Here is a 27197-nt window from a genome sequence, read left to right as displayed (position 1 = left end):
AAATAATTCAAAACCTACACCGAAAAAAAAGTGTCCGAAATTTATCGTGGACAGGCTTTATTGGAAATTTAACTTTTGAAGGCAGTTCGATGGAGATGATTGCTAGAAAAATATCGATATTTTCGGTACATATAGTAGAATCAATCTATCTTCTATCTTCTTCCTTCTATCTTCTATCTTCTTGCTCCTACCTACTATCTTCTAGCTTCTAGCTTCTAACTTCTAGTTTCTAGCGTCTAGCTTCTAGCTTCTTGCTTCAAGCTTTTAGCTTCTAGCTTCTAACTTCTAGCTTTTAGCTTCCAACTCCTAGCCTCTAGCTTCTTGCTTCAAACTTCTAGCTTCTAGCTTCTATCTTCTAGCTTCTAGCTTCTATCTTCTATCTTCTAATTTATATCTTCTAGCTTCTAGCTTGTAGCTTCTAGCTTCTAGCTTATAGTATCTAGCTTCTATCTTCTAGCTTCTAACTTCTAGCTTCTAGCTCATAGCTTCTATCTTCTAGCTTCTGGCTTCTGTCTTCTAGCTTCTATATAGCTTCCTAGTTTCTAGCTTCTAGCTTCTATCTTATAGCTTATATAGAGCCCCCTAGTTTCTATCTAGCTTCCTAGTTTCTATCTTCTATCTAGCTTTCTAGCTTCTATCTTCTATCTAGCTTTCTAGCTTCTATCTACTAGCTTCTAGCTTCTAGCTTCTAGCTTCTAGCTTCTATCTTCTATCTAGCTTTCTAGCTTCTATCTTCTAGCTTCTAGCTTCTAGCTTCTAATTTCTATCTTCTAGCTTCTAGCTTCTATCTTCTAGTTTCTATCTTCTAGCTTCTAGCTTGTAGCTTCTAGCTTCTAGCTTCTAACTTATAGTTTCTAGCTTCTATCTTCTAGCTTCTAACTTATAGTATCTAGCTTCTATCTTCTAGCTTCTTGCTTCTAGCTTCTAGCTTCCAGCTTCTAGCATCTAGCTTCTAACTTCTAGCTTCTAACTTCTAGCTTCTAGCTTCTAGCTTCTAGCTTCTAGCTTCTAGCTTCTCTATCTTCTAGCTTCTAGATTCTAGCTTCTAGCTTCTAGCTTCTAGCTTCTCTATCTTCTAGCTTCTAGCTTCTATCTTCTATCTTCTAGTTTATATCTTCTAGCTTCTAGCTTGTAGCTTCTAGCTTCTAACTTATAGTTTCTAGCTTCTATCTTCTAGCTTCTATATAGCTTCCTAGTTTCTAGCTTCTAGCTTCTATCTTATAGCTTATATAGAGCCCCCTAGTTTCTATCTAGCTTCCTAGTTTCTATCTTCTATCTAGCTTTCTAGCTTCTATCTTCTATCTAGCTTTCTAGCTTCTATCTACTAGCTTCTAGCTTCTAGCTTCTAGCTTCTAGCTTCTATCTTCTATCTAGCTTTCTAGCTTCTATCTTCTAGCTTCTAGCTTCTAGCTTCTAATTTCTATCTTCTAGCTTCTAGCTTCTATCTTCTAGTTTCTATCTTCTAGCTTCTAGCTTGTAGCTTCTAGCTTCTAGCTTCTAACTTATAGTTTCTAGCTTCTATCTTCTAGCTTCTAACTTATAGTATCTAGCTTCTATCTTCTAGCTTCTTGCTTCTAGCTTCTAGCTTCCAGCTTCTAGCATCTAGCTTCTAACTTCTAGCTTCTAACTTCTAGCTTCTAGCTTCTAGCTTCTAGCTTCGAGCTTCTAGCTTCTCTATCTTCTAGCTTCTAGATTCTAGCTTCTAGCTTCTAGCTTCTAGCTTCTCTATCTTCTAGCTTCTAGCTTCTATCTTCTATCTTCTAGTTTATATCTTCTAGCTTCTAGCTTGTAGCTTCTAGCTTCTAACTTATAGTTTCTAGCTTCTATCTTCTAGCTTCTAGCTTCTTGCTTCTAAGTTCTAGCTTCTAGCTTCTAGCTTCTTTATTCTAGCTTCTAGCTTCTAGTTTCTTTCTAGCTTCTATCCTAGCTTCTATCTAGCTTCTATCTTCTTGCTTCTAGCTTCTAACTTCTAGCTTCTAGCTTCTAGCTTCTATCTTCTAGCTTCTATATAGCTTCCTAGTTTCTAGCTTCTAGCTTCCATCTTATATCTTCTAGCTTCTATCTTCTAGTTTCTAGCTTCTAGCTTCTATCTAGCTTTCTAGTTTCTATCTTCTAGCTTCTAGCTTCTATCTTCTAGCTTCTATTTTCTAGCTTCTATCTTCTAGCTTCTAGCTTCTATCTTCTAGCATTTGGCTTCTAGTTTCTAGCTTCTATCGTCGTTTCTAGGTCGTTTCTGAATTTATTTGGCAACTGATGTTGACAAAAAATGCTTACTCTAAAACAATCTGATGGTCTTATGAACTGTTTTACAAAAAATGCAAATTTTCATATGTTGGCTCAAAAATTTGCATTCGGAATCAATTGGAACAAAAACAGCGAACTCAAAGGACAATATCCACAAATTTTGGAAATTAAGATATCTCAACAGTTCACATGACGTTAAAAATAGAATATTCACCAATCGATCTAAAACATTGTAGAATTGATATTCAATACTTAAGGTGAAGATTAATCAAAGCCAAACCTTCACAACACAAATCTGAAGAATCGAACACTCGTTTGAGCTGAAAACTTAATCGATTGGTCAGCACCAGCTAGTGACCAATCGATTAAGTTTTCAGCTCAAACGAGTGTTCGATTCTTCAGATTCGTGCTCTTGAAAATTTGAGGTTTGTCTTCGATTCATCTTCACCTTAAGAAGCTCAGAAAAATATCAGGAAAATAATTTACAAATTTCATAGTTTGGACCACGGTTCATAGCTTTGGGCCACGGTTGGTGGGTTCAAACTTCCGTCCCAAATTGAGCGATAGGAAATTTTCATTCTCTAAAAGACCGGAATGTGGATGCACGTTTCAATGCTATCGATTATACGTGCATGATCAAAGTTTGATGCACTGAGTCTATATGATAATCAAGTGGATAGATTAGAAAGTCTGGAAATTGGTGAGAGATATAACGCCAGTGCATTTTGATCAAAGTACCGGGAAATTTCGAATCGATGCTTTCACCATTATGGGTATATGGATGTTTATCTGGAAATGCTTACCGAAGTCGTGGACCAGATTGTTAAATATAATATGTAGGTAAGGGTGGAGAGTTTCTGAATCTTTCTATATGCTAAAATCCCGACTACCAGTGAATCATTTGTTACCAACACGCAACAACAATGACATTTCACGCATAACTTGTGATCTCGCCCTAAAAGCTATTGGTAACCGAGTGTGTAGCTCCTTGTTTCTAAGCAAATAAATAGCCCAGGATGAAAACTTTCACCACTAGGAGATAGAAGAGGATTTTTCTTCATCATAGCATTGTTGAAGAACGTGTACATATATTCCATTCGTTTGCTTGTCAACCACAAGCTACACACTCGGTTACCAATGGCTCTTAGGGCGAGATCACAGGTTATGCGAGATTTTCATCTCCTGTTCTTGTTGCAACAATCTTATTCCGCAATCACAGTTTATCACAACTTGAACAGAATATGACAATGATCGTTCACCATGTGCGTAGCGAATTTCTAGGCTTTGCATCGCAATTTCCGAGAACATTCTCCATGTTGGTAAATATTGCTACGTTATCGAATGACAACCATAAAACAAATTTGGTTTTGTGTTTAAAATAAGTGACACTAACCACGAGTTTACAAGGTTGCAACAATATTGCCCCCTGTGTTTGTCATGATATTTTTTCTTGGGATTGTATCCTAATCCACCAGAGTCGAGACGAACGATCTGTTTCGATGACAATTTGATTCACTGCTGAACAGTGAGCACTTTCTGAACAGTGGCTGAATTATTATAAACAAGGGTGAACACGGTGACAGCTGAACACTAACATGAAGAAGAGATTATTCAACACTCTTATTCAGAGAACCAAGCAACGCTCTGTGCTTAAAATTTTGTTCGTTTGATTATTAACAGAATTTTTCTTCATTAAATGGGTTGAGTGACAAAAAGTCGAAAGACAAAACGTAGAGTTCCAAAACGTCAAATGTCAAAACGTCGAAAGAACAAATAGTCAAATAGAGAGAAATGGAAGAAAACGAGATTTTATTGGAAGAATGAATAATTCACTATGCGCCAAACGCACATTTCATCGAACACGATGGGAAAAAATAAATCTGGAAAACCAATTGCGAATCGCTGTTGAAATTTTACTGTTTTCGAATTTTTGTCCTTTCAGCGTTTTGTGATTCGACGTTTTGTCTTTCGACATGTTCTTTCTGATCGACCAAATACCCCGAATGTCATTTCCCCGAATTCCAGTTTCACGTAATAATGTCATTCGAGGTATTTGTACATTCTGGAAAACGGCATTCGGGGTAATGGTACGTTCGGGGTAGTGGCATTCTGGACAATGGCATTCGGGGCGATGGTATAGAATCATCACCAGAATGCAACCAATTCATCAAATTTTCAAAGCGAACGGTTGTCAAATTCTCTAAATTTGTGAACTTGAAAATTCAAACTTTGGCTTCGTTTTATACTAACCTTAAAACACAATTTTGACAGAACACAGACTCTTGAATTGGGTATTTATTAGGTGTTTGAAAATTAAAACAACAACATGCGACAATTTAACAGCAATTTCGGAAATTATCTAAGATATTGTTCAGAAAATACAAATCACATGACTGCTGACTCAAGAGCTTACGCATAGCGTTGATATCGCTTTTCTAGCCACAATACAACCAATAATCAAAACTAATATAGCCGTTATTCAGACAAGTAGATAAATTATTCTCTTGGTTTGAGTATAGTTCATACAGTCTGAGGTGGAGCAGATGGTAAGATAAGTGGCTATAATTCAAATGGATCCCAATCTAGTTCTCAACCCAACAAACATTTTTGTTGAGTAAGAATTGAACAAATCGTTCTGAGGCAATCTCAGCTCAACAAACTGTTGTTCAATTACCTACTTATTTTTATTCATCTATAAATTTCAACGTACGGTCAACTTTCCCTCGATACTGATTTCAACAATATCCCTCACAAACCATTGTTTTTTTTATATTTTGAATTTCCAGCTACCCTACATACGTACAGAAGTGCATCGATCATTGATTTGAAAATCATAGTTATTCCGATTTTGTCACAGGGAGTACTGAGGAAACCCAACTTAATGAATCAGCAACCACTTTCATTTCAAGTTCATGGCTAAATTGCATCCTTCCAAAATTTGAAATGATTCGGAAGAAATTTGACTGTGAACAAGCCATTTGAAGTTTATAAGGAGATTACTATGAAAAACGCCAACTTTTTGTGTTCAGGCCTCTATCTCTTCGACGTAATATTTTATGGAAAAATTAGCAACCTCTGCTCATGTGAAATCCTTTCATCTACAATTGATAGGACCACATTTTGATAGAATAAATTGCTCTTCTTAATCATAAACTGGGTTTGCATTTGCATGCCCAACCAACTACTCGGCAGGCAACAATGATGCTCCTGGCGGGTGGTAGAATAGATCAAAGTAATCCAGGCTACTATGTTCTACAGCAAACAGCAGTGTTGCTCTGAAAGTAATTGAATGATCATCTCAGCATGCCGTTTTCATCTGCATAACAGTTCCACCTTGATTTTTTTTTTAGCGAAGTTTACTTTTTTACCATAATACAAACTCTTTATTCTATTGAACATGCTATACTCCATACTATTGCAACAATTTTATTTAGATTCATCACAATCCTGGCCAAATTGACACACGAATATGCTATATTCTTTTACGCGTTTTTCTTGGTTGCATATTTTGGGGCAAGGGGCAATTATGCATAACGGCAGTACACTTTAATAGCCATATGAAGTTTTATGGATAGGAATAAGAATGTTTCACGAGAATTGAGTGAGTATAGACTGTAGTAGGTTTGGTAGATCAAAAGGAACTGAACTTCAGGACAATTTGGATGGCTTCCAATATCCAATATCTTGGTAAAATTTGTGGAGACGTCTGATAAGGCTTAATGAGTGCTGTAACCCACTAAACGTAGACATCAATTACCTCACATAATTTATGAATCTGTGTAGGTTATAGTCGAAACTTCAGAATGTTCTGGGGGCCTAAACATTGTTCTAGGTTAATAGAACATTTCAAAACCCTCATCGTAACTCATTACAAGTAACTGATTAACACTTTTTGTATGAACACGTTTCGTTTCCAAACGATAAATGAGCTCGAAAAGGAAGTTTATGTGATTTTTACCCTACCTGACCCAGAAATGTTCTGGAATAGCTTTGTCAACAATACTCCGAATGTAAATTTTCTCATTACTCATGAAACTACAACTAATAGTGAAGCAAACCTCAAAATTTCATTGAAAAATATTGAGTTATGCTCAAATACGAGCAATTTGTATGTCAGCCTCGCAGCCTACGGGTTAAAAGTGTCCTAATGACAATGTAGATTTATGTAGGGATTGAATCCTGAGAAAATTGAGAGAATCTCTCACTTAGCGCGCTTTACAATAATCATGATAATGATCACAATAATCATCATGGGTTTTTCCTATACGGTTACAGCTCTGATTAGGTCAGGGGGTGGGGAGGGGTATAACAGTGCATGATAAAACCTCTCTTAACAAGCTCCAAACTTTGGGGACACCATTGCTACCGGAAGTTTGGGGATTGTTTATGGTGCCAGTAAAATAAAACACCTACCCCCAATGATAAACAAGCGAGAAAAATGGACTTAATCAATGCTCTCTCTTTGGAACACTTGGGGCTCTCGTTCGCTGCTCTTATTTATCAAGCTTGTTACAACTTGCGATATATTGCCGATCGTGGAACGCTACAGAACACAATTTTCTTCGTTTGCTTTGATCGTGCTTCTCAATCAAATAAGGACGAATCCTGCAATGTCCGGTTAGTACGAATGATTAATTTTAACTCATTTTTACACCACAATAAATAAAATTGTTGAAGAGAGCAACCCAATTCAACTGATGGTATTTATCAATTTGATTGTTACTATTAAATTCTTTGAGGGATTCCATTAAAGGTCTGGAAGACAAACAAACTTGCTCAAAAAGAAATTGTTCGTTTAGCAACTTTTTTCATCATAGCTCAGGGATGTGATACTTAGTTCTACTGGCATTGGAAGAATTGTTCTAGTTTATTCAAATAAATTTCCATGCCAATCTTCTACGTCTTTGGGTCATATTCAGTGAATCAAATTGTCATCAAAACAGATAAACAATAAACAACAAAGCAAGCTCGCTCATAACCGTTTATCCCAACTGTTGCGGATTGGGACAAAATCAAAAGCAAAATTGTCATGACAATCACAGGGCGTAACATTGTTGCAACCTTTTCAACTCGCAATCAATCAGTTATTTTGAACACAAAACCATTTTTTTACGGATGCTGTTCAATAATGTGCCAATGTTTGCCAACACGGAGAAAGTTCTGGATAATTGCAATGCGAAGCCCAGAAAATCGTTGAGCACGAGGTGATCGATCATTGTCACATTCTGTTCAAGTGGTGATAAACTGTTATTGCGGAATAATATTGTTGCGACAAGAATAGAGATGACAATGTCTTTGTTGCTGCGGATTGGGTGACAATTGATTCACTGGTCATGTTTATTCCACACTGAAACGATTAAAATGCTCATAGAATCCAATTTTTACCATACGAATTGTATGAAGCATATGCGAGGTGCCGTTTTCAAACATTTTTGATATTTGAACCACATTAATCCCTTAATATGCTTTAAAATATTAGAAAAGGTACTGTAAATCGTTTATTAATTCAAATTAATTAAGAAGAATTATAAAAATGTAAATTTGATCAAATTTAAAATTTAAATTCTAATTTCAATAAATAATTTCAGTATTCAAAACATGATGCATGTAGCTCAAATTTGTTCCATTCATGACAACGTGATCCATCTTACATATTCTTACACGCAGCGAACTGGACTATCGAAATTCATACATTTTGCCTTAACAAAGACACTACACGTTAATTGCTTCCAGTGGGTTGTTTGCCCTTTGAAAAAAGCACCACACTAGACAACGGACTAGCATGCAACGCCCAGTGGCACAGTCGGAAAACATTCCTCTCGAAAAGTTTTCGGCCTGAAGTGGGAATCGAACCCACACTCCTTAGCACGATGCGGCTAAATGCCTCGATGACACTAATCACACGGCTACGAAACCCCGGCCTTATGAGAGATGGAACGATCATCGCAATACGAACGCTTTATGTATCGTTTTAGCATCAATCCATATCAAGGCGTCGATAGGCGTGGGGTGTACGTACGAGCCTGTCGATCGCAAAGTCCTTTGTTTCGATTCCAGGTTGCCGCGAAAACTATTTTTGTTTTCAAATTTTGGTTTCATAAGGCAAATTTATGAATTTCAACCCGATTTTTTTTGGCGAATTTTCATAAGGGGTTTCTATGTTTATCGGTAGTCCATTTTCCTGAGTGTACAATACACAACCGAAACAGTTCAATACATCACTGAAGGACAAAGTGAACTTGAATGGTTTTATGGCTGGCACAGGCAATGTCAAAATCGTAATTCCGATACGTTAACAGATCTTTGCCATACATTAAAGAGCAGGCTTTCTGCCACATAAGTGGGTGTCAAACTCGTTTGTCGTTCTTGCTGATATTTTGATGTTCCAGCAGAAGTATTTACACTTAAGCAAGATAATCAGCAACCAAACAGCAATATCAGTGTGGTGTCCAGGATTGGTTTCATGGCCCTATTGGCAAGATAATGACTAGAAGATTTCTTTTTCATTCTAGTATTACGTCGCTACTGAAACAGAACCTGCTTTTCAGCTTCCCTTTCTTGTGAGCACTTTTATAGTTATTTACTGAAAGATTTTTATGCGTATCGATCGTTTTTGCATTTCTTATTCGTGCGGCAAGCTCGGAGATAATCTATACCCTAGGAAGTCGAGAAAATTTACAACACGAAACATAACCTTCAGAATGGTCTTGTTGAATATCTACGCGTTTACCGCTTTAGCGAATTAGGCCCCTAGGATTCGTAGCCAAAGCGACATAAATTATAAATTGCTGATAAATATGTTATTATATATAATGCGTAATCAAATGCAAACGATTTTCTTCGATGTGTATGATTGATGGAATTCAGACCTAGCACAAAATTAGTTGTAAGTCGTTAAACGGGATAACAACGATAAGTTTTCTCGATCAGATAAGAAATTTATGCACTTCCATAACTTGCTTTGCATGGATTTTTTTTTCTCGGCAGAACTGTTACAATATGGATCACATTAATACAATTCATAGTGACTCAGTAGCTTTGAAAAAACTCTCCTGCAGAAGTGAATTGAAAAAATGAGAAAAAGATACGATTCCCCTTTTTGTAGCCATTACCAGGCAAAGGAAGCCTAGTGATTAGTGAGTCCGTGGCTATAAAGCAATACCTGGGTTCGAATCCCGTTCAGTCCAGGAACTTTTCGTAATGGAAACTTCCTTGACTTTCCTGGGCATAGAGTATCACGCTCCTGCTGCACGATATACGAATGTGAATATTGAATTGAATAATTGAACTCAGATGTAAACCACATTCTTCCACTTACATCGATCCTTTCTGCACGGTCATGTTCAGCCCATCCAGGATGACGTTCGGGTTCTTTTTGGTGCCGTAGATTTTGTGTGCCCGCCGTACGCAGACTGCCTGCTGCCTCCGGATGGCCACCGTCGAGGGCTGTGACATGAACATCCGTCTTCGGGCGGCCAGTTCCTGATGTGTGTCGTCGGTGTCGATTGTGGTGATGGTGGCCGAGTGGCCGTTTCCGGTGCCACTCACCGGCTGGACGCCCTCCGATTCAACGTCCATGGTTCTGAAATGGGAAAGAGGGGGGAGCATTGGTTAGTTACGTTGAGCACGGGGAAAGTATTCAGATTACACAGCGCAACAAAAATAACATTTTTGCGTGTCTCAAGGATCCAACAATTTGCTTCTAATATAGATTTTTGATTCTTGAATCTGATGCTGCTTCCAGGAATTTACCAGAATGTCACGGTTTTGACCTGCAGACGAAGTTGTATAAAATTCCGGTTTTATTATTGTTCAAGTCAAATTAAAACCATGATTTATCAAAGTTTTAGTATAATCCTGAACCGAAAATATTGATAAGTATTCTTTACAAAATCAAAACTGGCTTTTGCATTAAATTAAGCAAATAAACTACCAAACAAGCTGGTAAGCTTGCATACAAGTTGGCTGAATTCGATATATAATGCATATTCAATAGTCAATATAAAACTTGATGTGCTATTAAATTTTTGAAAACGACATTAGATTCATTGAGTAACTATTTAGAAATACTTTGAGGCTTGTGAACAAACACTCGTTCCACAGTGTCACCGTTCGAATGGATTGTTTGTTTATCATTTGGAAATTGGGAGAAAACTTGGCAGCTGATTCGTTTATTGCCCATTTCTCTGCCGCTGCCGTCAATAGCGCAGAGACGGTGAACCTCCCTGTTATTGTTACGTTGCCGTTGCCGAGTGTACGCGGCAATCGTACTGAAATTTTCTCTCGTAAAACTATGGCAATAAAATGGGGGCAATAGTGACCATAAACGGTAGCGCACGGAGCGGTGTGGTATGTGTGAGAGCGTTTGTGTGCCCGAAAGCAATAAACAAAATTTAAATGTGCATGTTTAATATTCGTGGTGATTTTATTTTATTTTCAACCTGCATTTGAACGATGTGCTTGGGCCGTTGTTCGATGGTGGTGAGCACCTTCGGGAAATAGGTTTTCCGTAAAGTGGGAAATGAAATTGTTTATGAATCTGTTCCATACGAGTGCGTTTGCATGGTGTTATGCGTTTAAAGTGTTCGGCCTGTTCAATACGGTGCTTTACGCTTTAAAAAAAAAGTTAACTTACGTAATTTAAGATTGAGATAATATTCTGTTGTCCGCCTTTAATTACTTGCTCTATTTTTTCCAGGTTGTTTCCAGCTTTTGGCGATAATGTTAAAGAATGGCAATGGTCACAGTCAAGATTTTTTTCATTACTGCTTTTATGTTAATAATAGAGTTAAAACTAACAATGCTGGAGTCTTTAAAATTACGATTTTTTCCATCATTCAAATGTACATACAGTACAAGTAAGTAGGGATTCTCCATAATGGTCTTCGAAGAAGCCAAGGGTCAATGTGTCAGTTAGAAATACAGTCGGTGACAAAACTTAGTAATCAAATGCAAGTTTGGGGATCTGTATCTTATCTTTCGGTTGGCCAAATTGGCTGAAATTTGGATGACGAACTACAAACAACATGAAGTAGTAGACACCAGTGCTGTTAAATGTCAAAATTTTGGAAAAATCAAAATTCTTATAGCACCCTTGCATGCGAAATATCGCAACAGCAAATATTGGCAACCGATAGTAATTCGGAAAAGGTCACCGGGAAAAACATTTTCCGATGACTTTTTCCACTAGGAGCAATAATATTGGCAAAATTCAAATGTCAAAGTCACGTGTAATTCATGACATTTAACAGCCGTGGTAGACACAAATACTGACCTCATAGAATTTCCATAATTTTACAAAGAGTTTCAGAGGGTTGTTTATAGACAAAAGTAAGTAACAAAGATATTATGTAACTTAATTTAAAAACAGTAAGTTTTGGTTGGTTAGTTACTTCGGCAAAGTTGTTCACTTTCGGATTTAGCTTAGCTTAGCTTAGCTTAGACTGACTACACATATCAATGGTTGCTATTCCGTAATTGACCGAAGTCAGTGAAAATGCACAAAGAATCAACTAGAAGTTCGGCTGGGATTGGCCATAATCTTCTTCAATGTGCATAATTCAGTGCCTCTATTTATACAGGGTCAATAACGGCGCCGGCCACGTCCTTGCAGTCAGGTGGAAGTGGGGGAAGGAATGTTAGTGTGTGACCTTTGCTATTTGGAGACCGTGTTTGCCTCTGCATCTCCACAAAGGTTACTGGGAAGGATGTTTGTCAATGGGGAGGATCGTTGGGTCACAGGATTCTCTTTGATAAGCGATTAGACCATCATAAATAATGATTTGTGAGATATATACATGCTTATATGTAAATATAATATTTTCATTTGATATGAACGATTTCTATGCAGAGGAAAATTATGCCGACACTTGAGGTGACGAACCATTCAAAGTTTGTTGAACAAATACCTAAATGTAACAATCCTACAGCTGTCAGGACGAAAGCATGTGTTATTATATTTTACTCATTTGACATGAAACAAAAAACTCGATTGGTTGGGACATCATAGAACACTCTTATTCTTATGCCGACACTTACAGTGGCGAACCATCCAAAGTTTGTTAAATAAAGTGAACCTTTCACAAGTCTACACTTATAGTGTCGAACCATTCAAAGTTTTTTTTTCAATTACATAAATAAAGGTAAATTAGGGGTGTTCTAAAAAAATGTTAAACATAAATAATTCATGAATAAGAGTTTGTGTCGACACCTACAGTGACGAACCATCCATAGTTTGTTGAAAAATCATAGTTACGTCCCACCATTGTAACGATTAAATGTGCAGTCATACAAATTTTATAGATTAGAAATAGTAGCATGAAACGAGCTCACCAATTGATCCGTCATCCTTGACTGAGCAGCCACATTCCACTTTCAGCTTCACTCGTTTGCTCGGCTATATAAAAGCACTCAGAAAAAAAAATATAAAAAATAGGCGCGCGACCCGAAAAGGGAAAAAAACGAACTGGTGGTTGCTCGGGCTTTCTTGACGCATTGCCCAGGAGCAAGCAGGATCAAAAATAACTAACCGATCGTGGCACTTATTCACTTACTCTAACCAAACTTACCGATCACGGCACTTTTTCACTTACTAGGCCGACGCGCGACATGTTTGATCCTGCCCTCGTCGCTCGCCCGCGCAAGAGCAAGCATCAAGGTCGAAGAATCAAACAGAACTAACCGATCGCGGCACTTTTTTACTTACTAGACCCATTGGGGCAAATAAGAATTCTCCATTCTTCATAAACAGGATGTTCTTATTAGTTTTACAACGGTCTTATTTGTAAGAAAGCTCCTCTGTGCACCGTGGAAAATTGCGATCGGTCAGCATTGGTCGGTCGGGAAAAATAATTCCATAAATTTGGGAAAACAACCGTACCCTCCGATAAAAAAAAATGTAATCCCTCCAGCTTTGTGAGCGACATAAAACCCTCGGCAAAGTTGTTCACTTTCGGATGTTACACAAACTTGCAGAACACACAAACTACTTACAACTCATCGTTTTTAATTAAATCGAAAAAAAATTCTCGGTTACTCACTTTTGTCTTGGAACAACCCTCTGAAACTCTTTGTAAAATTATTGAAATTCAATGAGGTCAGTATACACAAAACTTCAAGTTGTTTGTAGTTTTCATCCAAATTTCAACCAATTTGGCCAACCAGAAGCTGAGATACAAATCCCCAAACTTGAGCACTTTGTATGGAAAAATGGCATTCAATTATTAACTAGTTCAATAAAGATCGGGAGCAGGATGGCATTTGTAGGATATTACAGTTTCATCAGCAATCAATCTGGGTTAACCTAGCATTTGCAGGTTTGCGACGTCATTTATATAGATAAATAACAACAAGGGATCGAGATTGTCGCCCTGTGCTACAGTTGATAGTACAATATTGACTACATATCCTGCATTTATAACTTGTTTTATCTATCAAGTAAGTAGCTACCAAGTAGGTCATTGGCAACATCCCGAAAACTATACGCGTCAAGCTTTTTCAACAGAGTTTTGTGATTAATTTGTGACAAAAGCTATTGATAGATCTAAAAACATAACTTCTGGAAGTCTCCAGTAATCATCTTCTGATCCACCGATTGTGTCAGGTCATCAACAAGTTCAGGGTCTATAGAAGAATACATTGATTTCCACAGAGATCTCTTCAGTGAACTCTGCAAGCGTCTCTTCCGATGTCTTTACAATGGTCCCCACAGAAGTCTACACAGAGGTCTACGCAGGGGTTCCATTAGAGGTCTTCACAGAATTGTTCATATAAGTCTCCATAGCGGTGTCCCCAGATGTCCCCACAAAGGTTTTGTAGAAGACACTGAAGTTTTCACCTAGATATTCATATAAGCCGCAAAAGCTTCAGAGGTTTACACATATATCTCCACAGAAGTCATAAGTTTGCATAAAATTCTCAACATAAGTCTTCACATGAGCTCCTTCGAGTAGTATACACAGAGCTTTTAACAAAGGTCTCCAAAGATTTCCACAGGTGTCTTCACAAAAAGATCCATAGATGAATTCCCCTCAAAGGTCTGTACAAAAGTGTTCACATAAATTTCTGTAACAGCAATATCAGACGCAATGACGAGGTAAAGTGGTTCTTCTTCTTCTTCTTGGCATGGACGTCCTCATTGGGACAGAGCATGCTTCTCAATTTAGTGCATTTATGAGCACTTCTACAGTTATTAATTGAGAGCTTTCTTTGCCAACGTTGCCATTTTTACATTCGTATATCGTGTGGCAGGTACGATGATACTATATAGTCAGGAAAGTTAAAAAATTTCCATTACGAAAAGATCCTGGACCGACCGGGAATCGAACCCAGACACTTTCAGCATGGCTATGCTTTGTATCCGCGGGCTCCAACCACTCAGCTAAGGAAATTCTCCTTCATCATGTAAGTCGTATAAGCTTCAGACACATTTATTCCCACAGAAGTCTTTACAAAGATCTGCACATAATTCTCCATATAAGTTTTCACAAAAGCTCTTCCGTGTAGTCTCCACAGAGGTAAACACAGGAGAACTCTACAAAGATCTCCATAGATGTCTCCGTAGAGAGCTCTAAAGATGTTCAAATAGTCTCCTCGAAAGTCTTTACAGAAGTGTCCACAGAAATTACTACAAAAAACATTTCAGACGCAGTAACGTGGTTAAAGCGGCTATAATTAAAAAAAAATACAGTAGTCTCCACAAAGCTCACTCTTTAAGTTACCACACAAGTCATCATAGAAGTCTCCACAAACGTCGTTATAGATGCCTCCATAGAAATTTTATATCATATCTCTGCAAAGCTCTCCATGGAAATCTTCATAAAGGATCTAACAGAATAAATCTTGGTTTCAAACAACGAGTTGTCTTTGATAATGTGATTCTTCGATAGTGTGGGACCCATAACATATTACAGTCAACTCTTCATAACTCGATAATGAAGGGACCATCGAGCTAGTAAGGTATCGAGTTACCACGGTGCTCCCCTGACCGTTATTATCAGAAAAAAATCTCCATCAAATCTGTGCTCACCAGTCGATTTCTATAGCTAAGTTGCATGTCTGGGCAAAATTTTAAAAAAATCGTAGGGCCCGTTTTGAAGTTACGCCCTTTTGAATGTGTAAGTCCACTAATTCTAAGCAAATCTGAGGTATTCAAACGAGTTTTCATTGGCCGAGATTATCAGGATAGATATAATATTAAAATTTGAACCAAAGTAGGTTTATATAGTTATTTGTAAGTTCTGGGAAGAGTTTTTAATGAGAAGAAAGACGAAATTCGGAGTTACGTCCTTTTGGAAGCGTAACCATTGAAAACCCTTATTTCCAATAGTTTAATTAGGCATTCTTACACTTTTGAGCATATTCAAATGTTTTCAATGGCACATTGCACTTATATGTCGCCAAAGTATTTCACAATTTACTGATTTTCCATAGGCTCAAGTGTTTGAAGGCATTACGGGGCTAATTTTATCATGTAACCAAATTAGTTCTTGTAGCACAATATTCTGGCTAGCTTGGTGAATACTTTACGAGGTAAGTTTTCGGTTATGGATAACAGTGTATGGAATAAAATAAAGTTAAAAACATAGAAAGCAGCGATACAAAATGAAAGAAAACAATGCAAAGTTTAGAACATCCGCTGTTATTTTGTTTAATGGAGTTCAAACTTGTAGTATTTACAGAGCTTAATTTTATATGTTTCTCTTTGTCAATTTGGAAAACTTTGTGAGGCTCCAAAAGCATGATTTTTTACTTCGCAAGCACAGTCTGTGCTCGAAAACAAATAAGTTTACATGGAAATCCTTCAGATTGTGTAGGATTGAAACCATATTCTGGTATGTCGTCCAAGAGGTTATCAACAGGGCCACAGAACAATTTACGATTTTCCGGTAATCAAAATTGGAATTTACGTAAAATCCATGAACAACTCTGTTTTAACCATATGTTATATATCTTTTCAAAATCATACCCCTTGACATTGAATTCCATTATCCCGAATACCCGAAGACCATCTCCGCAAGTTCCAGTTTCTAGAATGGCATTACTTCGAATTTCATTATCACGGGACAATGTCATACAAGGTAATTATATATTCGGAACAATAGCATTCAGTCTAATAGTGCGTTCAGGGTGATGACACTCGGGTTGATGAAATTCGGAGTTAAGGTATAGAATCTTCTCAAGAGAGTTTGATTTTGAGTTTAGGGAGACATATAGCATAAAGCTCTGAAAGTGTTATAATTTTAAATTCAATTAAACCAAATAATAACGAGTGTTTCTCATTATTCTTAAGCATATTTCAAGTACTGAGGCTTTCTCTTCACGAGTTACCATGAGAATGGACTGATTGATGTATTTAATTCTTTAATTATTGTATTTATACAGAGCTCTTACGTGTTCGTGAAAATGAACACAAAAGTATTGACAGTGGTCTAGAGTTCTATAGTTTGCCAATTGTGCATTACTCAGCAATTGAAGTTTATGTTCTGGGGCAGTACAAAATTAGCCGCAATTGCCGGTAGCTTCTGTTTCTTCTTATTGGCATTACGTTTCAACTGGGACAGAGCCTGTTTCTCTACTTAGTGTTCAATGAGCACTTCAAAAATTATTAACTGAGAGCTTTCTTTGCCAAAGTTGCCATTTTTGCATCGTATATCGTGTGACAGGTACAAACATACTCTATGCCAAAGGAAGTCAAGGAAATTTTTATTGCGAAAAGATCCTGGACCTGGAATTGAACCCAATCACCTCTAGCATGGCTTTGCTTGATAGCCACGGACTCTAACCAGTCGGTTAGGGAAGGCCCAAGGTAGCTAGTTGGGCCATTACAATATTTTATGAATAATAATAATGATACGAACATTGCTCCGTAATGCCTTACAGCGCTTGAGCCTTTGAAAAAATAATCAATTGTGAAAGACTTTGGCGACATATAAGAACAAAATGTGTCATTGAAAACATTTGAACATGCTTAACGGAATGCCTGCTTAAAAGAATGCCGAATTAATCTATTGGAAATTAGTATTTTCAATGGTTACACTTCCAAAAGGACGTAGCTCCAAATTTCGTCTATCCTCTCATTCAAAACTCCTCTCAGAAGTAACAAATAACTATATAAACCTACTTTGATTCAAACTTCAATATTATATTTGTTCTGATAATCACGGCTAATCAAAACTCGTTTAAGTATCTCAGATTTCCTTAGAACTAGTGGACTTTCACATTCAATAGGGCGTAACTTCAAAACGGGCCCTACGATTTTTTTAAAATTTTGCCCAGACATGCAGCATGGCTATAGAAGTCGACTGGTGAGAACAGATTTGATGGAGATTTTTTTCTGATAATAACGGTCAGGGGAGCACCGTGGTTACAGAACACAAAACCAGTGCAACTGCGATCCAAGGGACCATCATGGTAGCCATGAAAACCAACTTTTAGTATGGTTCTCGAACTCGATATTGAGACACGAAAAGTCGAGTAAGAGAGAGTTGACTGCAAATTAAACAACTGAATTTCTGTTGATCAGCAAAATTAGCAAAACGTCTGCCAAACTAAGAGGTATTAGTATGACACTTCATGCCAGAGATATTTTCGTAGGAATCTAAAACATTTGAGGCTTTATACCGTTTTGATTTAAATTCTGAACATTTTACTTTGTATGGGAAACATTTAGCACAAAATGTTTCAAAATCTGCATTTGAAAAGTGCTCTTTTTTAAAGCTTATTTGAATTTACTTTACAAAAAATTGTGGAGATTTTAGCATATTTGAAAAAATTACAATCAATCTGTTCGACAATCATTATTTTGTGAAGTTTTAAAGAGTTTGGCACTTGTCCTCGACTGACCAGTTATCGTAAAGGGTGTACGGAATCAAATTGCACCACTTCTTAATGACTGTAACTTTTTACCCGTTGGGTATTTTTTATTGCAATTTTGGGTGTCATTTGTTCAAAAATACGCTGTGTAAGTTTCCCTAGCAGATGTGCATTGAACAGCGTCGACGCAAAGAATTTTTGTGCAAGTACCTCGAGAATCCGGATCTATCTCATCGTACCATCAGCAGAAAGCTGGGAATGGTTCATTCTACGGTGTGTCGTGTTTTAAATAGGTACCATGAACGTTTGACCATTGATCGGAAAGAAAAAATGACATAAGTGGATCTCCGTATAGTGTCAAAAATCACAAACGGGAAGTTCAAGCTTTCAAGAGGAATCCCAACAGTTCAGTTCAAGTTGTGGCGGAGAAATTAAATCTATCCAAAACTTTCGTACAAGATGCGTAAAAACTAGAAGGACTACAAACGTACAATATTAAATATGTGCCTAATCGCGATAAACGGCAGAATACGGTAGGTAAAACACGTGCACGAAAGCTCTACACTCGGGCGATTCAAAATTTTTTTTTTTTTTTTGAAAATCCAACCTTTTATATCTTTCTTACCATAAAATTAGTGTTCTGTGAAGTTTTTAGTTTTTTCGGTGGTGATTTGATGGTGGCCCAAAGACGATGTAGGTTTATATGGAAAGTTCTATGAAGACATTTTGCAAAATATTCCAAACACGTTAATACTTTCATGTAAGTACAAACTTATCATCCCTTAGTAAAAACTCATTCTTCAAACCTTAATGAAGGATGTTGCTGATGAAACAAATCCCTCTTGAGTAAATTTTGTTTGGAATTTTTGTAGATGTTTACAGGGCTATAATCCCATTTGAAGCTAAATAATAGCAAACAAACTTATGAACATCTTTTCTCCTATCCGTCGGATTGAAATGCTCTCTTCAGCAAATTTCTTGATTATGGTTTGAAGAATTAGTTTTAACTATGGGATAATAAGTTTGTACTTAACGTGTTGGAACATTTTCCAAAATTTCTCCATAATAATTTTCCTGTAAACCTACATTGTCTTTGGGCGACCTGTAAATTACAACCTAGAAAGCTGATAATTCATAGACCACTATTTTTATGGTAAGGATGGCAAGAAAAATATGGGACATTGGATTTTCAAACATTTTCAAATTTTGAACCACCCTACTCTTTACCCAGATGTTGACGACACCACAGTTCCTCGTTATGGATGATGAGACGTATGTAAAAGCAGACTTCCGATAGCTCAAGTTTTTCACTAATCATCGTAATTCGAATGTCTCTGGGGAAGTTTAAAAGCAGAAGACGTCAAAGTTTGCAGAAAAATATATATGATTTGGCAAGTGACAAATGAAACGGTAGAGGGGCAGGTTTAAGGAATGCCTCAAGTGCCTACTTCTTAACTTCCTTCTTCTCCTAACTTCTGATATGATAACACATGCTTTCGTATTTGTCGAAATATGCGTATCAGTCAAAAGATAAGCAATTTGGGCGGAATTTGAAAGTATAAAATACATATTACTGCGAAGAGTTTAGTAGAATATGCCACAAACTTTGCCAGCACATACCATAAATGTATTAAAATCCTTATTCCCTTTGCTTTATATACTTGAGATAATCAGGGTATCATAAGTTGAGATCCAGATTTGAGATGAAACATGGGAAATGGTTAACAGTCAATGCGTTCTTTAGTTTGTCCTACATTGTTTTCAGTTTAGTATACAATATAATGAATGGCCTCTAACCAGGAAGTTGACAGAACAGAAGGGATTTCACTACGAAATGAATGCTAGCTGAAGGCTTAAGAAAATTTCCACATCCGCAATAAACTTTGTGTGATATTTCACCATTCTAAAACTATCATCCATTTAAAGTTCCCGAATCCCAATTTATCTTCCAGTGCTCCCCAACAGATAAAAAATGCAACGGAAAACTTCATTTCGATGATAGGTACATCAAATAAGATACCAAAACTTCAAGCCCCATTCGTCACCGACTCGGGTTGGGAAGATAGCTACTTCCGTTTCCCGCGCCGAGATAACAATGTTCCGCAAACATTGTGTTTCACACACTAACCTCATCCGAAGAGTGACTATGTCAGCCACCTTCCACTCCGGAACGAGTGAAGAGTTCAGAATATTCTTCAACGGAAAAGTTCTACTCCTAAACCACTTTGATTCCTGTTTTTCGTCCCCATTATCCCGCCGGTTGGTTTTGAGCCATGCATCATCGTCATCGTGGCCGAGTGCGACTAAGGTGGTCCGTTTTTTATGAGTGGAATTCGCAAGCTCTTGCAGTTTGTATGAAAAAAATCGAATAAATAAAACGCTTCCAAAATATATTGATTTAAAAATTCTTCATAGAGTTGACGGATTTCGCTCAAATTTTCACAGTAGTTTCTGGGGATCAAAATGAACAAATCTAGGTGGTTTAATTTTAGATTTTTGTAGTTCGAAAATTATGGTCCATCCTAATGCACACACGAAATAGACAATATAAAAAGAACGCTTCCCGATGCCACAATTTCTACACATGGGTCAACTTTTAGCTCGCTTGACAGTTGCAGCAGGACATGGAAAGATCCCACTCCAAGACGTAGAAACTAGCGGCTGCTAGTGGGAAGTTTTCTTTGAGGCACTCTGCTGGATGAACAAACTTCGTATCGAAGATTTATAGCGTTCATCTTGAGGGGTCCCACCCTCTCTCTCTCACTGACAAATGCAGCGCAGTCAAAACCGAAGCTGAAGTTCCCGTTGTTCCGAGCAGTGTGTTATTGCGGTCAAAAGTGCAAACTCATCATCAGTGTTTGGCTGGTTGGTACTAAAACCCGGATTCCATTCGGGGGAGCTGTCCGAAAGGTAGTGGAATCTACTGTGATGACCAGCGGGTTTTGAATCAGATCTTTTTGTACCCGTACCAAAATGCAGCTTGTACCCATGTTAAGTATTGGTGTCGTCCTGTTCGCGAATATGACGAAGCAACAGCATAGGGTAAGAATGTTCAAAATGCCAGATTACAGAAGGCCGGCTCCAGAGGAACGTTGCCCATCATTTGGGAGATTTATGCCATCGCCATGTTTGGACCTATTTCATCATTCAGGGAAGGAAAAGATGTGATGAAATACGGTTGGGGCACTGAAAATGCATGACAGCCCATAGTTTATTATCACAGCGGGTTGGGAATAACAATTAAATGAAGATTCAGGCTTCTGAAATCAGTTTCACTTCATGAGTGTCTACCAGATGTGCGAAAATTGGTTAGTAACATATAAGATGGTACGAAGTTCCATAAGGCGGCATCCATTTATTACGTAACGCTAAAATTTGAAATTTTCGACCCCCTCCCCCCCCCCCTCCGTAACGCTTTTTGTATGGAAATTTTTAAAATTTTGTATGAGTCGTAACGCTCGAGCCTACCCCCTCCCCCCTTCGAGCGTTACGTAATTTGTGGATGCCGCCTAATCGATATCACAGCTATCACACACAAATGTGTCGGTACGCTGAATATTTGACATGTCATTTTGAGTCGTTTTTCCAACAGTGGAAACAACGAAGTGTGTGTAGATATACAATTCACTCGATTTTTCTACGGTAGATCCAGTACCCATAAACGGTAAGAGCAAGAAAATGGTTCTTGTTTAAGATGTATGTGTAGTGGTGCAACCCATAAAGAGCCTCGTGTGCTGCCGATGAGTCGAAGAGAATGCACCAGACATCGCCATCAAGCATCCTTTGGAAATGACTCAATTTTGTTTGGATTGTTCTCACTTCGCCCTTTTCCCACCACACAAGACATCCAAATGCCAATAATAGTCGATCAACTGTTGTATAAATTCACTTTGCATCAGGTCAAACATTCTGACTATGAAAGCTATATAGTCGTTCCAAAAGTTGAAAAACCGCTGTTATATAGTTCCCTTAATAGCGTATCTGCTACGAGATTCCACAAAAGTGGTAACAAGACTCCCCTTTGAGAGCATCCGCAAACACGCGATTTCCGAGTCGCAGCTTGACGCAATGTCAAAAAGAGATGCTTCGAATGACACGTTATCAGAGGCACACTCAATATCCAAACACCCAAGCAGGATTGCTTCTGAGCGAATGCTTTCTCGATATCGTATAAAACTTTGTGTAAAAGAGTCACAGTGGATTTCCCAGATTGGTAAGCCTGTTGATTTACAAGAAGAGGCATGTTTGCCAAATAAACATCATGGATGTGATGATCAATAATGCGTTCCAGACATTTCAAAAAAATAGAGGTCAAACTGATTGGTCTAAAACTCTTCGCTTCTTCATACGACGCACGTCCTCCTTTCGGGATAAACTTTACAGTAATATCACGCCAGGATCTTGGAATATACCCGGTAGCAAAACTGCTTACAAGTAGCTTTCTCAAAATCCCATCCGCTCTTGGAGATTTGAAAGGAGCAAAACTATTAAGTGCCCATTGAATCGATTCAGTAGTTACGATACTGCGAGCCGAGGCCAGAGACTTGTAACTACATGAAAAGACATTTAATTCATCCGTAGATGCCATGTCCACACATCCGGGGAAGTGTGTATGGAATAAACATTCTAAAACTTCTTCATCAGAAGAAGTAAAGTCACCACTAGGTAAGCGAATTTCGTTCACTTGGAAATCCTTAGATTTTGCAAGGATTTTGTTCAGCCAACTGATTTCACTCAAACTGGAAACATTTGTACAAAGGTTTTTCCAGCCGGATCGTTCAGCAGAACGAAGAGCCTTCTTGTAAGCCTTGCGAGCCGACTTGAACAACTCTGATCCAGCTGATCGGCTTCTATTCCAACTCCTTCTACATTGTTTCCTGAGTCTAGTCAGATCGGAATTCCACCATGGGGTCCCTCTTGTAGTCTTTACAGACCGCAGAGGACATGCTTCTTCAAAAGCTTCCATAATGTAGAATGTTGTAGTATCAACGGCATCATCCAGATCACTTGGATTTTCAATGGACGGAGAATATCCATGAAATTTGGTCGCAACCAATTCAATATAAAGTTCCCAGTTTGTTGACCGGGGATTCCTAAAACGCAAAGTCTGCGCAGTTACATTTGAATGTTCAAAGAAGATGTAGCGATGATCAGATAATGATTCCTCATCTGATGCATGCCAATTCGTCAACTCGTGACTGATTCTATTCGAGCAGAGCGTTCAGATTAGAAACCATGAAGGTTGGGCGATTGCTTATGTTAAGTAATCCAAGGTCTGTACTACTTAAGTATTCCATCAGACTCTGGAGCCTCTTAAATTGATATCTGAGCTGCCCCAGATGATGTGATGAGCATTGGCAGCACTGCCCACAATCAGCGGAAGGCCTTTTGTTACGCAGTGTACGACAACTCGTTTGAAGTCATCCGTTGGGGATGGTTCATCATGTGGTAAATATACCGAACAATAGACATATTTCCTGTTGAGGTCATCAACAGCAACATCGATTGTGACAGCACATACATCTCTGGTAGTTAACTCAGAAATGAGTGTAGCAACGATTACTTTATTAACAAGCACGCATGCGCGGGGCATGGAACGCGAGTTTGCCATTTTAAGTTTACTGAAAGTAGCAAAAACTGGGTCCACAAGGTTACCTAGATAGAAGTTTCCTCTACGAAAGTAGGGCTCTTGAACTAGCGCCACTTGGGATGCACCATTTTGCATGAGTCTGCAAAGATTGATCGTTGCTGTTCTTTTATGCTGAAGATTGATTTGAGCTAACCTAACCGTAGACACTGCCCAAACTAGGCAGGATTAAGCTTTTTGCAATCTCAGCACGAAAAAGACCAGCAACGAAAAAACCAGATCGATATTTATTTAGAGTCACCAAAAGCGAAAGAGCACAGAATAAACTGTGTAAAACGCGTAATGCGAATCCATATAGGTGATAATTTAAATTAAATGTCAACATATTCATAATCTCACCCTTATTAAGCCTCAGAATAGAGACTGAAGACGGGCAGCCGATTATCTCGGAGAAACACAAGGTCCCCTGCACCACTGCTCCGGGTAGCACAGGAAAGGCTCAATACTGTGAAGGGTGCCCTGGTACCCCACAGGCTCCGTTAGCGGTTAGGTTTTATTTAGGGGGGTCCATTCATTCCTAGGCACGGTGTGCATCACACCATAAATTAGGGGTCACCTGTTAGGTGGACTTTTACCACCGGAACAAGAAGTCCGTAGTGTTGATTCTTAGCCAGTTGAAACAACCGCTACCGAGACTACGCGGTTATCTAGGCTGCTCGGGAAAAGGAGGTTAATATTGATGATTAACTCCTGACGTGCCCAAGCAGCCGTGAAACCAATAAACTCGCTTGAAGGGAAATGAAAAGGAAGGTTTATTATGAGGGAAGTTCATGATGGATTTTAAAGGAATCTAAAAATAGTTGACATTGTTATAGGAACAGTTAAATTATTTTCAGTATTTGCTATGCGGTAAGTACCGTAATCAGGGGTCAAATTGATCACTGGGCCGAATTTGATCGGGTCGGTAATAAAAAATATTTCTTTTCGAGGATGCTGAAAATTTCGTTGGCACCACAGACATTCTATGCTTCTAGATTATAGATGTCTAATGATGATTTTGAACTACAGTGGGATTCCGTTTTTGGCATGCTCCGTTTTTGGCACCCCCCGATTTTGGCAACAAAATGGATCCGTTTTTGGCAACATTTTTCAATACCATTAAAATTTGTATTTTTTTGTAAATATTATCGTGTCTGTTGCTTTAGTCATTTGAACAGCATGTCACCTCCACACCGATTACATTCCAAAGCTCCATTTTCGTCGATATTTCCCCAAATTTCACCAACTACTAAGGACTCGCGTACGCGCTTATTTGCTTCAGAATGGTCATTGGTCACACATTGACAACGTTTCACGAGGCCAATAATATCTCCACCAGTATCTCAAATAACGACTCTTTTCTTAGGCATTCATATTGAGTGTCCAGCCCACTTGAGTCTGCCAGTAGATGATACAATAAAAAACACTTCTCTTCAGATTTGGAACAGCTTGTTTGAACAAAGCACCAGCACCGACATAAGAGCATAATCTATGACTCACACAGAGTTACAATCATAAATCTTGACTCAACTTTTTGGCTCACTGTCTTTATAATTATGGATTTACAAACATAGCGCATGTAAAAACACACGGCAATAATATGTACAAATATGTACAGCAAAATGTCGTGCGTAATAACTTTCAATAAATTTCATTAAATAACATGACAAATGCGAATACAATCCAAACTACAATTTATTCTCAATAATTGTTAAGAGACGATCCAGAATTCTGTAATCAAGCATACGTGTCTTAACATCATCAAAATGTTCCTTACGAGCTGAGTCTATGAGATTCCTAACTGTACCTTGGAGAATCCTTAAGGGATCCTTGATTCTTGTGGGACTTTCCAGAAATTTTAACGAATTCATGAGGATATCTGCTTTTTCCAAGTGGACACTGAGGGCTTCTTGAGGGATCCTTAGAGTGTATAAATGGTTATGGAGAATTATGTCCAAAATCTGGTAATTCCTAATAAACACTAGGGCGTCCTGTAAATTTTAAGCGGGATAATGTGAATTTCTAGTGGTATTTTTAATATTTCCGGCGAAAGCTTGGGGGTTTTGAAAAGGTTCCCAGAGGAATTTGAGGTGTGCTAGTGGTAGCCTAATAATAATAAACTTAAAATGTTTTTTCATCAGAGACTTGAGAATTTTCAGCAACATCGCAGCGGAATTCCAAGATATTAACTCCTAGCAAAATCACTAGCAAGATCTTAAGAACTCTATGCAAGATCCTGCGGATGCTTGGCAAGATGCTTCAGAGCTCAAGAATTTTTCCGTATATTTCTTATGAGAACCTGAAGATTCCTATAAAGTTCTTGAGGTTTCAAAACAGGATCCTGTAAATTTCAGTTGATTTTATAAGGTAGGTGTTAAACATATATCAAGCTCAATGAAAAATTATTTCAAGTAAAAAATAAATTCTACAGAATTACAAGTCACATTTATGCAGCATTTCATCTTTATGTTTGCCCTTTTGATTGCAGTCAACCGTTCATTATAAAATGCTTTACTTTATCAGAAACATAAATTGAAAGAACAATTCTAAACTTACCGAATTTTTCAAATTTTACGTTTAAGTCCGAAAGTTAAACTGATTTTAAATGTTCATTCGATTAAAAAAAAACTAATGCCGTTTTGCAATACCCAGCGCTTTTGATTGGTAAATACGTCTTTACAAGAAAACAAAATATTTTTTTCGTGTTCTTTCATAGTTTGAAGAAAATGTCTAGTTCTTGAATAAAGGTCACTTATGCGATTATTGGTTTTACAAGGCCCTTTTATACAAAAATTAAATAAAGCTTCTAAATATAATTGAAGACGTTGAGGCGTAAAAACGCCACCAGAAAAACGTTTGCAAGATTTAACATTACGGGGCTATAGATTCATAGCATAGTATAATCCTTCGGAAAAATACTTCGAAGTGAACCTTTTCGAAGTCTCAAAGCCTTATGATTCCATAAAAATGATGTGTTAACATTGTACTGATGTTTTCAAAACCAATAATTGAAAAATAAATTTGAAATATGGGTTCCAATTTTGGCACGGTTCCGTTTTTGGCAACTGAAAATTTAAACTTTGTTGCCAAAAACGGAATCCCACTGTATTTCATTTTTAGTAGGGTCAGTTTTGCATAAAAATATTCACACTTTTTGAATGTGTAAGCAATACAGTGGGAAATGTTGGTGCCAAACAATCCACTGGTGCTATGCCTAGATGTCAATTTTGAGTGTTAAAAATGTTGTGTAAGCTTAAGTATGAACTACTGAACTTATTTTTGTATCATACAGCATAGCAAGTATAGTTTTTTTTTGCTGATAGAACCGTTTATTCTCAAATAGCGTGTTTATTTCAAGCGAATTAATTTTGCCAAAATAATATTAAATATTCGAGTTATAGGAATTTTGACATCATTTTCAGAATCAGGAGCCCCAAATTTAGTAGATAGGGATTTTTTTTTATTCCTAAACCTGCTTTGTTATATGGGGATCAATTTCGCCCCAATGTGTCAT

General features: G+C 37.8%; 1 protein-coding gene across 5 annotated transcripts in view; it reads right to left on the bottom strand.

Annotated features, from left to right (window-relative positions):
- Positions 1-27197, bottom strand: part of LOC5566573 (ABC transporter G family member 20) — a 161860-nt gene that overhangs the window by 8704 nt on the left and 125959 nt on the right. For all 5 annotated transcript variants that reach the window (XM_021848660.1, XM_021848661.1, XM_021848662.1 and 2 more), the window contains one exon: positions 9563-9826. In XM_021848660.1, coding sequence (XP_021704352.1) covers positions 9563-9826 — 264 coding nt within the window. The remainder of the gene's footprint in view (positions 1-9562; positions 9827-27197) is intronic.

This window comes from Aedes aegypti, chromosome 3 (genome assembly GCF_002204515.2).
Source record: "Aedes aegypti strain LVP_AGWG chromosome 3, AaegL5.0 Primary Assembly, whole genome shotgun sequence".
Taxonomy (NCBI): domain Eukaryota; kingdom Metazoa; phylum Arthropoda; class Insecta; order Diptera; family Culicidae; genus Aedes; species Aedes aegypti.
The sequence above is the reverse complement of the archived record's forward strand: the minus strand, read 5'-3'. Positions and strand labels throughout refer to the sequence as shown.